The 15823-nt window shown below is 34.9% G+C and overlaps 1 protein-coding gene across 6 annotated transcripts in view; it reads right to left on the minus strand.

The window, feature by feature from the left end:
• Positions 1–15823, minus strand: part of LMNTD1 (lamin tail domain containing 1) — a 480256-nt gene that overhangs the window by 44751 nt on the left and 419682 nt on the right. For all 6 annotated transcript variants that reach the window (XM_032432720.1, XM_032432724.1, XM_032432722.1 and 3 more), the window contains one exon: positions 352–415. In XM_032432720.1, coding sequence (XP_032288611.1) covers positions 398–415 — 18 coding nt within the window. In that variant the 3' untranslated portion in view covers positions 352–397. The remainder of the gene's footprint in view (positions 1–351; positions 416–15823) is intronic.

Genomic DNA, 15823 nt, shown 5'->3' on the forward strand with positions numbered 1-15823 from the left:
ATAGGAACTAAAATGTGTTGGTATAGTTGCAGAATGTTTTTTGGGCATTTGAAGTGACTCTGGATTCTAATTGCTCTTACTTATCCACCAACAAGGATAGCATGAGGATATAGGGCAAAAAGTAAAGATGTGGTATTTCCTTCTTTCCCATTCTTAGAAAGTTTATCATATAACAAGGGAAGACAAAAACTGATGGATCCAAAAGCAACGTAAATATTTATCAGAAAATTAATGATTACAGAACATATGAGAACAATCCATGTCCTGATGGCTCTGAAAGATATATCTGCAAATTATTTTAGTCTTCTTATTTTTCAGCAAAGAAGGCAAATTTGCAATACTATTGCTTACCTTTAGAAGTTGAGTTGACTGCCTATTTGCTTTTGTAACTCAGATGTCATATTTTTCTTGGTCCCTGCAAAGCCCCCAAAAAGAAGAGAGATTGGAAATCCAATATTCCAAGCATTGAGTTTTCACATTAAAACAAATCCTGGGATAGACTATGAACAAAATAATTTTCTTTCATTTGAAGGAGACATCTAAGGTTTAAGGACATTTATTTAATGGTAACTTTAAACAAGGGGTTTAAAAACCACTTGATAAGTAATATTTGAATATTAAGTTCAAGTTTTCAGTGAATCATTTTAAAAAGAAACCTATATTTCAAGACATAATTAATCAAAACTTAGAAGAAATGTCAATCTGAAATATATATTTTTAAGAACTGAGGTTGCAGGGTAATTTTACCAGCTTTTAAAATTCCTTAAATTCTCTATTTTCTACACTTACAGCTACCATAATGATGGAGTAGCTAGAGAAGGGAGGCATGGGAATCAGGCTGCATCATGAGGGATGCATGAAATGGTGTGTGGACAGAAGCAGATGCTGCTTAGCCTGCCAGTTTTGCCACCTTCACCCTGGTGATGAATGAAGTGACAGATATGGTGGCCTCCCTCATTCTATATGCTTAGGCAGGGATTGAAAGTCACTTTGTTTAAATACAGTTTTTACACAGAAAACTAGAGTATCAAATTGAAATAGTGCTCAAATGATACGAAATACAAATTACTTCTAGTCCAGAAATGAGATGGATTTTTTCCCTGTAAAATAAAAGATAAGAAGGCAAAATAATATTCTAGGTACAGACAATAATAAGTTCCTCTGGAAAAAAACAACTACAGGAAAAGCGACTCAGTCATACCTAACCTTTTCTATTTCTCTGAAAGTGCAAAAGAATTATCAAGTTAAATTGCCAGTATTTGATTACAAAGAAATAATATCCAGAGGCTGGATGTGAAAATGTGATCTGAAAGAAAGATGAACAAAAATGCAGGGTGTTTCTGGTTAACACAATGATTCTGTTAGTCACTAATAGTTTTGTGAATCCAGTGAGTCAGCATGCTATTTGGCTCATTACAGTGTAAACTTTCTGAATACTAAGTTGTGGACCTGGAGTATAAATAGGCTTCTAAGATATTTTCCATACTAGAGACAGTGACTCAGATATAATAAGAATCTAGCTCATCACTTCTCATCTTCTGGTACAATTTGTTGGCATGAAATAAACCTTGTAACTATTTTATGTATGATCTTCCAAACTAAGTAGCCTGAGGATGGAGGCTTTGAATTGCACCCTGGAAGCTTGTTCTTCAGGAAACAAAGTACTGTATTTTATTTTTAAAAAAGATTTATTTATTTATTTGAGAGAGAGAGGGCAGGGAGGTTAGAGAGAGAGAGAGAATCTCAAGTAGATTCCCCACGGGGCTCCACCTGAGATCATGACCTGCGCCAAAACCAAGAGTCAGATGCTTAACTGACTGAGCCACCCAGGTGCCCCTAAAGTACTGTATTTTGGAGCTAAAAACATTTATAAGAAAAGTCCCACCTATAATTTCTTGAAATTTAATGACAAGATTGTCAGTAGCAGTGGTGTTTGTTTCAATTTTGATGGGTGATGGCAATTTCTTAATGGTTATTTGAGCCTGAAGCATTTAGCCCTGGTAACTTTAGTCTTAGAATACTCTGACTTCCTGAAATAGTATTTCTTACTTGTGTGAAGAAATGGTTCATTAATGACATATATATCCATAAATGAGATTATAATTGTTCTTAAGTAAAGGTAAATTACTTTAAAATACTTCTGTTTTGTAACATTGAATTGTTTTGAAATAAGAGATCTAGTCAGGAAGTTACCAAATCATTCTGTCATTAGGGCTAATATCTTGGAATTTTTTGTATAGTCATTAAAAAAAAACCTTTATTTCACCTATAAGAACAGACAAGTAAATGGTTTTAATTGTCTATTTTATAGAAAAAGGAATATGGTGATGTTACAATTTAATTTAATTCTGAAAGCAACAGAAGAGAAAAATCATTACCCTTGAATACATGCTATAATTTTCCTTTATAAAAAAGTTCCTGATATTTTGCTGCTATTATTTTGATACCAAAAAATGGACAGAAACTCTTGACAGTTTTCAGTGTTCCTTCAACTAATTATTTTCTACTCAGTTGGATTGTAAGAGGTTCAAGTAATTGGCCTTTTCTGTTCTGAAGGATTCTAAAGGATAATCAGATTTTTCCCCTATATATCAGTTCATACAATTTCTAATTATATTATTGATTAGTACTGTCATATATATATGTATATATATATATAAATACTTACATATATATATTTATATAAGTATATATAAGTAAGGTAAAAATCACAGAGATGTGACATTCAACATTCCAAATTTGTAGTCTGATAAATGTAAATAATGTAATACAGGTATAAACATCAATAAAGAGAACAAAATACTTACATGGAGGATACTTAAAGATAATTCATTTCAAACTTATATTTTTTTCCTTTGTCAGTATTATGGATTGGAAACATGTTCTTGTGGGAAAAAATACCTTGATCCCAGCACAGATAAGCCAGACCTATTGGACTGTAATGAGTACTTGCCCACAGTCCAACTAAAGTCAAATTCCATAAATGTGATCTTAAGATACATAGAGCTTACAGTAGTGAGATTTTAAAAATGTTTAATTCTTACATGTTATCTATGATCTAGCTTCCCTTGTTTACTAACAGATTGGCTTTTATTGTGTGGTCCTGCAGCCTTCAGAAACAAAGGAACATTATTATTATTATTATTACTATTATAACATCTATATGGAAGACAGTAGCAGCTGTAGAGTCTACAATTAAAACAAATCCCACTACAGGGTGCAATATGGACCACAGATGATAGGAAAAGTGTATCAAACAGCATGCAAATAAAATACATTAAACAGCACACACACACACTGTCAACTTAAAACAATGTCGGTAGCATACTATCTTCATACTACTTCCTGCCGTTTAACTTGAGTTACAAAGACTGACAAGGTTGTCCGCAATCTGTACACTAATCTCAGCAAGAAGAAAGCAAATTCTCTCTAGACCTAGGAGAAACAGTGGCAACACAATGCAAACACATCTGCTTTGTCAAAGGTTAGCCTTCCTAAGAGAACTTCCTTTATGCTGCACTCAGGTCTTGCCTCTGTGCGCTTATAGCTCCAAGTGCATACCACATTCTAACAGATGTCTTTCTTGTTAATTTTTTCAAATTTTTATTGTGAAAAATTTGAAATATAAAGAAAACATGAAAGCTTAATACAACCAGATACATATATCTATCACCCAGATTCAATAGTTAATATTTTGCCATATTTGCATTATTTATTTATTTATGCTTATATCACCAAACCATTGAAAAGTAAGATTTCTGTATGAATCTAAGAACAACCAATATAACCACAACACAAACAACCCAATTAGCAACCTAAGGAAAGGACAATGATTTGTCAATATCTAATATTCGTTCTATATTTAAATGTACTTAATTGTATTAAAAATGTCTTTTCTAGCTGTGACTTTTGTGTTTTTTAACCAATAGTTTAAGTGAAACTAAATGGTAGTGATATGGTGTGGGGCATCTATTTTAGACACAACTTAACAATGGCTTAAACAAAATTATTTCTCTTTCATTTAGTCTGGAGATGTGCTGATACAGAGTATTTAGTGTGGCTTTTCCATCCTGACATCCAACACACAGCTTCATCTCTGATTTGAAAGATGGAAGCTGCAACCTGTTATTATGGCACAGAAGAGACACAGGGAAGTACAACTCCAAGGGCAGAATCCAGAGGTTGCATACATAATCCCTGTACACATTCCATTATGCAGAATGTAGACACATGGTCCTGTCTAGCTGCAGCAGAGGTTGGGTGGCCATGTGTCTAGATTTCCCTGGACTTGTACATCTTGTATCTGAAGGAACAATGGTCTAGGGGTAGTAATTAACCATCTTTGCCAGAGATATTCCTGGAAATAACTAAGCTATGACAAACTATATTAAAATTAATTCCCTATACATTCCAATATAATGATGGGCTTAGACTTATTTCAGGTAACACTATTTTTGTCCTATACTAAATAAGCTTTGTGTTATTAATACTTATTTTGAGTTCATCAATCTATTTTTTAGGATTTTCTTTCTCCTTCCTTGTCAAGGTATAAGCTGTCAGTGCTTATTATTGTAACTAATTGTGTTTATTTTCCTTTGTAAAATTTTCCTTTTTTGTTGTCATCAAGTTTCTAAAAAGAAGAATTTTATCTAACTATAACATATAACGTACTTTAAGTATAACATACGTGCAGAAAAATTCACAAGTCATAATTGCACAACATGATGAAAATAGTGAGAAAACAGTGATACATATAAACACTATTCAGATTAAGAAATGGAGTGTTATTAGTATTCTAGAAGCAGTTTTGTGCAGCCTCCACATACTACTCCCCTTCTCCTCCCAGAGATAATTATTCTGATCTTTAACACAATGGTTTAATTTTGTATGTTTTTGAATTTTATATAAATGGAATCATACAACATATATTCCTTTTTGTCTGGCATCTTTTGCTTAATATAATGCTTATGAGATTCACTGATGTTAATTCATGTGGCAGGTAGTTCATCCATCTTCATTGCTTATGGGTTTGTATTAATGTATCATAATTTATTTATCCATTATATTGCTAATGAATAATTGGATTGCTTCTTAGCTTTTGGCTATTACAAATGCAGTTGTTATAATCATTATTGTGTTTGTGTGTTTTTTTTTTGGTATACATATGTATATATTTGTTAGGCATATGTAATTCCTGGGAATGGAATTGCTAGATTATAAAGTAATCGGATATTTGTATGTATTTGTATGTCCTTTTTTTTTTTTGCCTTATTGCACTCAGACTCCTAGTGTAATGTTGAATAGAAGTTGTCATAAAGAAAATTCTTGTCTTTATCTGGATCTCTAGGAGGAAACTTCCATAACTTCACCATTAAGTATGACAATTTATTTTAGGAGTGTTGTACATGACACTTGTCAGATTAAGAAAATTCTTCCTAGTCCTAAATTTCTAAGGTTCTCTCTTCATAGCTGGGTTCTGAATTTTATCAAATGCTTTTTCTATATTTTTGAAATGGTTGTATAATTTTTCTCTTTATTCGGTTAAAATGATAAGTTTACTTGATTAATTTTCAAAACTCAAACCAACCTTGCATTCCTGAAATAAACCCACTTTGTGATATATTATCCCCAAATACCCCATATATCAAAGAAGATATCACATTGGAAATTAGAGTATATTTTGGACTGAATGGTAATGAAACTATGATATATATCAGATTATAAACATGACATTCTTATACTATTTTTTTAGTGTCTATCCTAGATTATAAAACATGCATCCTTGATTTACTAAAGACTAATATAAACTGTAACTTTTACAACTTACTGGACAAAATATGTAATTTAGAACACTTTAACTCCATTTACTCCCCTCCCAACTTATGTATTATTGCTATTGTTATGGGTTAAATTGTGTCCCCCAAAAAGACATGTTGAAATCCTAACCCCCTGAACCTGTGCATGTGACCTTATTTAGAAATAGGGTCCTTGCAAATGTAATTAAGTAAGATGAGGTCATACTAGATTAGTGTCCTTATAAGAAGAGGGAAATACAGACATAGACACATAGGAGAGAAGGCCATTAAAAAATGGAGGCAGGTTTGGATTGATGTATCCAGAAGCCAAGGAACACCAAGGTTTGCCAGCTAAGAGGGAAGTAAGGATAATTCTCTAGAGCTTTCAGACAGTATAGCTTTTACCAACACCTTGATTTCAGACTTCTGGTCTCTAGAATTGTGAGAGAATACATTTCTTTTAAGTCACCAAGTTTGTGATACTTTGTTACAGTAGCCCTGGGAAACTAACACAGTTGTCATGTGTTTAAATTCTATATAAATTTTAATCTCTATGAGAAAATATTGGCATTGTTTGTATAGTGAATATTCATTTATGTTTATCCATGTTTGACTCTTTCCATTTTTCTTCATTTCTTCCTAAATCCCTGTACATCCCTTCTAGGATTGTTTTCTTTCTTCTTGGAGTACTTCTATCAGTATTTCCTTACTGTGGGTTTGCTGTCCTTGAATTCTCTTAGTTTTGTTTGCCTGAAAATGCCTTTGTTTTACCTTCACTTTCTGAAGTATATTTTTGCTAGGCATAGAATTCTAGGTTAGTAGTTCTTTTAGCATCTAGCACATTGAAGTTATCATCCATCATCTTCTGACTTCTGTTATTTGGTTTTGTGAAGTTTTACTATAATATAGATTGGTGTTGTTCTGTTTGGCTTTGTGTTACTTGGGATTTACTTTTCTTGATTCTGTGACTTGGTGTCTTTCATCAGTTTTTGACAATTTTTGTCATTATTTCTTTACATATTACTTCTGCCCAAATCTTTCTCTTCTTTTCCTTGTGGAACACAAATTATAACTTTATTAGACCTACTTATTCTTAATCTCTTTTTATAACCTGCTTAAAAACCTTCAGTATCTCCTTTTCCATCTGTCCTTCAGCAAACATGTATTAAACAACTATTATGGGTCATGCACTGAGTTTAGTGCAGGAGACAAAAAGGTGAGCAGTATAAAAGCTATTTCTATCCCTTCAGAGCTTATAGTCCAGGGATAAAGAAAATTTATAATAGAGTTCAGTAAGTGCTATGTATGATAGGGGAAGGCATATCAGGAACATAAAACGCATTTGGTGGGGGCCAGAAGATGGACTCTTTGGAGGTAGGGACATATAAGTGGAAATGTTAAGAATGAATAAGATTTATACATGTGAAGAGATGGGTGACAGAATTTGTGAAGGCCTAGAGGTAGTTACGGCATGCTGGAGGAACTAAAAGAGCTTCAAGATGGTTGAGGCATAGAACACAAGATGAATGTTTGTTGAGATAGGTTGGGCCAGGCTACAAGATACATAAACAATTTCATGGGTTTGAGCTTCATCATGAGTACAATGGGAGAAAAAAATGAAAATATTTAAGCCAGGAAAGTGAAGAGGTTAAGATAAATAAACAAGATTTTGTGATTAATTGTAGGTGGGAGTTAAGAAAGGGAAAGGAGTAGAGAAAGATTCTCAGGTCCTAGGATTTCTGAATAGCATTTGCTAAGATATAGGGCAAAGGAGGAATGACAAATGTTGAGGGAGAGATATAATGAGATAAATTTTGTAAATATTAGGAATGAGACACTCATGGGACATCTAAGAAATTATAGGCAATTGGTCTCATGAATCAGGAATTCAGATTAGAGGGTTAGGCTAAAGATATAGATTTTAGAATCTTTCCTACTCCATTTCATTTCTCATAGAGCTTTCAAAGTTCTCTTTCAAAAATAGATCTATCTATATGAGACACCTGCTTATAAACCATCAGTGTCTCCTCCTAGCTACCTGATACAGTCTAAACTCTTTCACATAATGGTGTGCAAAGACCTTTAAAATTTAGTACCCACCAAAATTCCCAGACTAACATCTCAACAGACTAACATCTGTTTCAGTTGGATACAATTTCTCACTGTTCTCTAGACACAAAGAGTTTATTTTTATCTCCATATGCTTTTAAAATATGCTGTTTCTTTTATTCAGAATGCTTTGTCCACTTTCTTTTCAACCTGAATAACTTCTATTCATCCTTCAATATCATAGTTCAAATACATCTCCTCTGAGTTGCCTTTTCAATTGCTCTCTTCTCACTTTATAAATGTTTCTAAAACAATGTTTTTCAAAGGGCAGATCCTGTCCCATTTATTGGTTATGAAATAAATTTAGAGGGTCATTACAGATACTTAAAATGAAATAGAACAGAGTAGGAAATAGACAGTTCAAAAAATTAAGTATTGTCTTTTGAAACTTTTGTTTCAGTTACATATGTACATCTGTATATGTATATCGAATAATCATATAAACCATATTTCTTACTGCGGTTTATGGTAAAAAATATTTGAAAGTCATTACCCTACTACTCTTGTTGCTTTACTAGTTGTCTTTCTCCCTAGAAAGAGGGTGCCTTATTTTTGTGTGTGTGTCTCTGGTGCTTAGCACTGTGATTCATTATAGCACTCAGTCATTTTTTAATAAATTGTTTATGGTAGAAAATGCTTTGCATAGTTGCCAATGTTCTCTTCCTCTTTCTTTTGTTCAGTGTTCCTTCAATTCTTCTGTTAAGGTAAAGAAATAGTAATAGAAATAGTTTAAGTTTGTTGATAACATATCTTTAATACATATTCATACTAAAAGGAATGATGTGTTCTAGGTCTGGAAGATATATTAATGGTTGTGGATAAATTTTCTGAGCTTCAACAGTTCAGAGTGGAAAAATTTCAGAATTTCAAGTTAGATTTGAGCTGAACAACAACACAAGACAAAACACCACCACCTCCCAAGTTCAGGGAGAGGGGGAAGAGACAAGGACCACAGAAGGAACTACAGGGGAATTCTGCTTTACAAATAATATTTACGTCTTTTAAAATAGAAAATCACTGATGCAAATATGACAACATATTAACATTTTCAGTTGGGGCATTAGGCAGAGGAGTGTCTTTTGCAACTTTCTGTATTTTATAGCTTTAAAAAAATTTCAAAGAGGGAAAATTTTCTAGTTCTATCACTAACTTTCTTTGTCTGTGAAATGGAAATAATAATGGGACTTATAATGAGTATCTGTCATCAGGATTCTTTTAAGATAGGGAAGGGTATATTGACAGCCTTTTGATAAAAGTTGTGGTGATCTCTGAAGTTATGGGAGTAAGTATGCTTCTAACAGAGAAAATGAGAGCAATTATGGCAAGAAATTTGGTTGTTCATGGAATGAAGGGCCAGTGGATGCCCTCTCCCCCTTGGTAGGATAGCTGAAAGGACTCTTCAGGAGAATCTATTCACAATTTTTGGCTTTTTTTATAAGGGGCTTTGATGAAACCTTCTTTCATAATTCCATAATTATCAGGAATACTTTCTTTGTATGAGTAGTTTTTTTTGTGTGTTTTAGTTTGTTGTGAACATTCAGTGTGGAAAAATGAATTTCATATCTTATTTAATCCTTCTATAATGTGTAGGCACTAAGTTAACTGGAGCCTTTGTGCATTTTGTGATTTCTATCACATTGGATAAAATTCCCATATATTTTAGAAGTTCAGAACATTCCCCCCAAATTTATGCTAATTCCAATGGGAATAAATTGTCAGCAGATCAAATGATAAGTGGTAACTTTTGGCAAACATCCTGTTGTTGCTTTAGAAGCATTCTCATCAAGAGTAGAAACAAGCCAAAGATGGTCATGCTCATTGGAACTATTCCATAATATATCAGAGAACCTAGTCAATTTAATAACATAAGAAAATGGTAAAGGACTTCTGAGGAAGATGGCAGAGTAGGAGGATCCTAAGCTCACCTCGTCCCACAGATACAACTAAATAACACCTACATCAGTGCAAATAAGAAAACAATGTAAAGACTGGCAGAACAGACTCTCCACAGCTAAATGTAGAGAAGAGGCCACATCAAAGAGGGTAGGAAGGGTGGAGACATGGTTGGGAGCCAAGCAGACCCACAGGACTTTCCCAGGGAGGGAGGGATGCCACCAGCATAGAGAGGGGGAGAGGACCAGACCCCATACCAAGCACCTCAGGCACAGGGAACACACATGGAGAAGATGAATCCCTATAACATTTGGGTTTGAAAACCACAGGGGACTAATAATCAGTGGGGCTTAATACCTGGAACTTAAAAAATCAGTGGCTCAGCTCTGGGATAGCTGGGAGGGTGGAGTCCCTGCCCTTATAGAGACAGCACAACAAACAGCCCTCCTAAGTTATAGCATAGAAGCAGCAGTTTGAAAAATGCCTGGAATATACAAGAAGGAGATTTATTTACTAATCTCAGAGCATGTGCTGGAGAGGCAGGGATCTTTGGGATACTACTGCAAGAGCAAAAGAGCTAGTGGCTGTACCCCAGCCGAGATATATGGATGCCTGGGGGAACAAGTGCAGTGCCAACACTCTCCACCTAGCTTGCTAAAAGCATACCCCACTCCTGCATGGACCTGCCCATGCACCCAGCCTCTACAGGAATTCTCCAAAGTGGCTAACAGTCCCCTACCACAGCAGAGGCAACCTTGTTAACACTGCATGCCAGGGCCCTGTGAGCTTCTTTGGATCTACCCCCTTCAACCTGGTGAGCCTTGGCAGTTTTCTTGGGTGACAGCAGACCAGTATGACCCTTGCTGGCACCTCAGCCCACCCCCATGTTTTCCAGTGGACCTCCCTCCTCCAATATGCCCTTGGCTGGAGCCCATCCAAAGTGGTACAAACAGCCCCAGCAGGGACCAGGACCACTGCAGAGTGACTCTTACCAGAGAGGGAAAGATAATGAAAGAAACCAGGCAGAATGAAGCCCCACAGTGGGCTAGGGCAACTATCAGGTCTGACTACAGGCCCTGACCACCAGCAAAACTTCTCAGGGGGCAACACAAAAGAAAGCCTGGTGCTACTGAAGTGCTGGAAAACAACTGGTCTGATTCAATTCAAGCCCAAGGTGGCCCAGACTGGCCCACTAACAACACAGGGACCAAACACTGCCCACAACAAGCATAGAGTCATTGCAGATAACTGGAATGAAGGCAAGTGTGACTCAGCTACAATAATAGGGCACACACAACAAACATAGGAGGCACTCCTGAAGTGCCAGGTTCTGGTGAACAGGGAACATTGCACTGCAGGGCACTACAGGATCTCTTCTTTATAAGGTCACTACTTTCAAGAGCAGGAGATATAGCTGACTTTCTTAACATATAGAAAGAGAGTTAGACAAAATGAGGAGACAAAGGAATATGTCCCCAATGAAAGAACAGGACAAAATCACAGCAAGAGAGCTAAATGAAATGGAGATAAGTAATATGCCTGCTAGAGAATTAAAGTAATGGTCATAAAGTTACTCACTGCACTGGAGAAAAGAGTAGAAAACATCAGTGAAACCCTTAACAAAGAGACGGAAAACATTAAAAAAGAACCAATCAGAGATGAAAAACTCAAAAACCAAAATTAAAAATACACTAGATGGAATAAAGGGTAGACTAGAGGAGGCAGAAGAATGGATCAGTGACCTGAAGGACAGAGTAATGGAAAACAATCAAGCTGAACAGGAGAAAAAAACTAATAATAAAAAATGAAAATAGACATAGAAAACTCAGTGACACCATGAAACATAACATTTGTATTATAGGGATCCAAGAAGAAGAAGAGAGAGAAATAGGGGCAGAAAATTTATTTGGAGAAATAATAGTTTAAACCTTCTCAAATCAGGGAGAAAACAGATCCAAAACCAGGAGGAACAGAGAGCCCACAACAAGATCAACCCAAAGAGGTCCACACTAATACACATAGTAATTAAAATGGCAAAAAGTAGTGAGAAAGAGAGAATATTAAAAGCACAAAAAGAAAAGAAAACAGTTACATACAAGGGAAACCCTATAAGGCTAACAGTGGATTTTTTAGCAGAAACTTTGCAGGCCGAAAGGGAGTGGCATGATATATTCAAAGTGCTTAAAGGAAAAAACCTGCAGCCCAAAATATTCTATCCAGTAAGGCTATCATTCAGAATATAAAAAGAGATTAAAAGTTTCCCAAACAAACAGAAGTTAAAGGAACACAAGAGCATTAAACCAGCCCTACAAGAAATGTTAAAGGGGACTCTGAGTGGAAAGGAAAGACCAAAAGTAGGAGTAAGAAAAGTAGGAAGCTCAAAAGCTGTAAAATAAAGTATAACTATAAAAATCAGATAAGGGATTAACAAAATAAAAGGATGGAAAATATAATACTATATACCTAAAATGTGGGAGGAGAAGGAGTAGAGAATGTGTTGAAAATTAAGCCACCATCAATTTAATGTAGACTGCTATATGCATAAGATAGTATATATAAACCTAGTAGTAACCACAAATCAAAAACCACTCATAGATATGGAAAAAATAAGGAGAAAGGAATCCAAGCATATCACTAAAGAAAGCCAGCAAAACGTGAGAGAAGAGAGCAAGAGAAGAAAGGAACAGAGAACTACAAAACAACCATAAAACAAATAACAAAATGGCAGTAAGTATACTTACCTATCACTAATTACTTTGAATGTAAATGGACTAAACGCTCCGGTCAAAAGACTATATAGGATGATGGAATGGATAAAAAAGCAAGACCCATTTATATGCTGCCTACAAGAGACTCATTTCAGACCTAAAGACACATTCGAATTAAAAGTGAAGGGACTGAAAAGCATTTATCATCCAAGTGCAGGTGAAAAGAAAGCTGGGGCAGCAATACATATCAGACAAAATAGCCTTTAAAACAAAGACCATAACAAAAGACAAAGAAAGACACTATGTAATCATAAAGGGAACGATTCAACAAGAAGATACAACAAATGTAAATATTTATGCACCCAACATGAGAACAGTCAAATACATAAAGCAGCTAATAACAAACATAAAGGAAGTATTAGGGAAATACAAATCAAAACTACAATGTGACATCACCTCATGCCTGTCAGAATGGCTAAAATTAACAACATAGGAAACAACAGGTGTTAGCAAGGATGCAGATACAGGGGAAATCTCTTACACAGATGGTGCCAATACAAACTGGTGCAGCCACTCTGGAAAACAGTACAGAGATTCCTCATAAAGTTAAAAATGAACTACCCTATGTTCCACAGTTGCACTACTAAGTTTGAAGGGATACATGCACCCTAATATTTATAGCAGCATTATCAACAATAGTCAAATTATGGAAAGAGCCCAAATGTCCATTGACTGATGAATGGATAAAGAAGATGTGGTATATATATGCAATGGAATATTACTCAGCCATAAAAAAGAATAAAATCTTACCATTTGCAAAGATGTGGATGGAGCTAGAGAGTATAATGCTAAGTGAAATAAGTGACTTCACTGATGTGGAATTCAAGAAACAAAACAGATGAACATAAGGAAAAAAAGAGAGGCAAACTGGAAAATGGACTCTTAACTATAGAGAACAAACTAATGGTTACTGGAGGGGAGGTGGCAGGGGAATGAGTTAAATGGGTGATGGGTACTAAGGAGGGCACTTGCTGTGATGAGCACTGGGTGTTATAAATAAGTGATGAATCACTAAATTCTACATGAAACTAATATTACACTGTATGTTAAATAACTGGAATTTAAATACAAACTCAAAAAAAAAAAAAACTTACACAATTGAACACCAAAGAAACAAATAATCCAATTGAAAAATGGACATAGGACCTGAATAGACATTTTTCCAAAGAAGACATACAGATGGGCACTAGACACATGAAAAGATGCTCAACATCACTCATTATCGGGGAAATGCAAATCAAAACCACAATGAAATATCACCTCACATCTGTCAGAATGGCTAAAATAAAAAAAACAAAAAATAACAAGTGTTGGTGAGGATGTGGAGAAAAAGGAACACTTGTGCACTGTTGGTGGGAATGCAAATTGGTGCAGCCACTGTGGAAAACAGTATGGAAGTTCCTCAAAAAATTGAAAATAAAATTACCATATGATCCAGTAATTTCACTATTGGATATTTACCCAAAGAAAATGAAAAAAACTAATTAAAAAAGATATGCACCCCTAGGTTTACTGCAGCATTATTTACAGTAGCCAAGATATGGAAGCAACCCAAGTATCCATCATAGATGAATAAATAAAGAAATAGTATGTGTGTATGTAAATATATATAATGGAATATTATTCAACCTTAAAAATGAATGACATCTGACCATTTGCAACAATATGGATGGATCTAGAGGACATAATGCTAAGTGAAATAAGTCTGTCAGAGAAAGATAAATACCATATGATTTCACTCATGTGTGGAATTTAAGAAATAAAACATGTGAACAAAGAATAAAAGAGACAAAAAGACGCTTTTTAAAAAAATTATTGTAATACCAGTATAGTTAACATACAGTGTGGTATTAGTTTCAGATGTATAATATAGTTATTCAGCAGTTCAATATATTACTCAGTGCTCATCAAGTTAAATGTAGTCTTAATCCCCTTCACCTATTTCACCCATTCCCCCATCCAACTTCCCTCTGGTAACCATCTGTTTGTTTTCTATAGTTAAGAGTCTGTTTTTTGGTTTGTCCTTTTTCCCTTTGTTCATTTGTTTTGTTCCTTTTTCTCCACATCCTTGCCAACACTTGTGTCTTAAGTTTTTTATTTTAGACATTCTGACAGGTGTGCGGTGATATCTCATTGTGTTTTTGATTTGCATTTCCCTGATGATGAGTGATGTTGAGCATCTTTTCATGTTGTCCATCTCTATGTCTTCTTTAGAGTAATATCTATTCATAAACAGACTCTTAAATTTAGAGAACCAGCTATTGGTTGCCAGGGAGGAGGTGGGTGGGGGGGATGGATGAAATAGGTGAATAATGAGTACACTTATCATATTGTGCACTGAGTAATGCACAGAAATTTAAATCATTATATTGTACACCTGAAACTAATATAACACTTCATGTTAGTTATAGTTGAATTAAAAAACTAAAAAAAGAAAATTTGAAGTCAAACTTCTTTGGGAAACAAGTTGTTTAGAATGGGTAAAATAGTGAAGACTATCATTAATTGGAGAAAAACATAATTCACGTACTTCTTGTGAGTCTCAAATCTAAGTTGTAATGTACTAAAGTGTGTATCTATGTGTACTATACATATAATTATATGTACAAATTATTGCTGAAAGAACTCTTTAAATTTCAGACCAAATCTCTTACTTGACAGATGAAGAAACTCAAGCACAAAGATATAGGTTATTTAATTTTATGAAATGGAATATATTCAGGACTTTACATAATTTTCATCATTTCACTTCTAAAAGTTACTATTTTGGGGGTGCTACCTCCAATTATGTGTTGGTTTACTAACATAGTGGTTTTCATACTGTGGTATAGAATTCTGTGATTCCAGAGAGGTGCCTCAAAGATGACAGGGAAGGAGTGATGAAGCAAGGAAAGATGGGATGGAAAAAGGGTGTAGTGGGCAGTGGGAATTGCTACCTTTTCTTCAACTTGCACAGGCTTGCTTTTATCCATTTTATATATTGCGTCTGCCCAAGATTTCATTTAAAAAAGCGTCCTTCTACTAAATAAAAGTTTGCAAATCATTATAGCTTGAACAGGATATAGCACCTGTATGAAACAGACTTTCTCCACAGCTTAGGATCTGGCATTGTGATTTCATTAGTTTCTTGTAAACATTCGGGGGCACCTGATGAAACTCTTTTCCCAGGAAACAGCATATAGGCACACATTTATGTACCAAATACAGCAGTTCAGGGACTTCCTGAAATCCATTCACAGATCCTGGGTTAATAACACA

This window comes from Phoca vitulina, unplaced genomic scaffold, assembly GCF_004348235.1.
Source record: "Phoca vitulina isolate PV1807 unplaced genomic scaffold, GSC_HSeal_1.0 scaffold49, whole genome shotgun sequence".
NCBI classification, from domain to species: domain Eukaryota; kingdom Metazoa; phylum Chordata; class Mammalia; order Carnivora; family Phocidae; genus Phoca; species Phoca vitulina.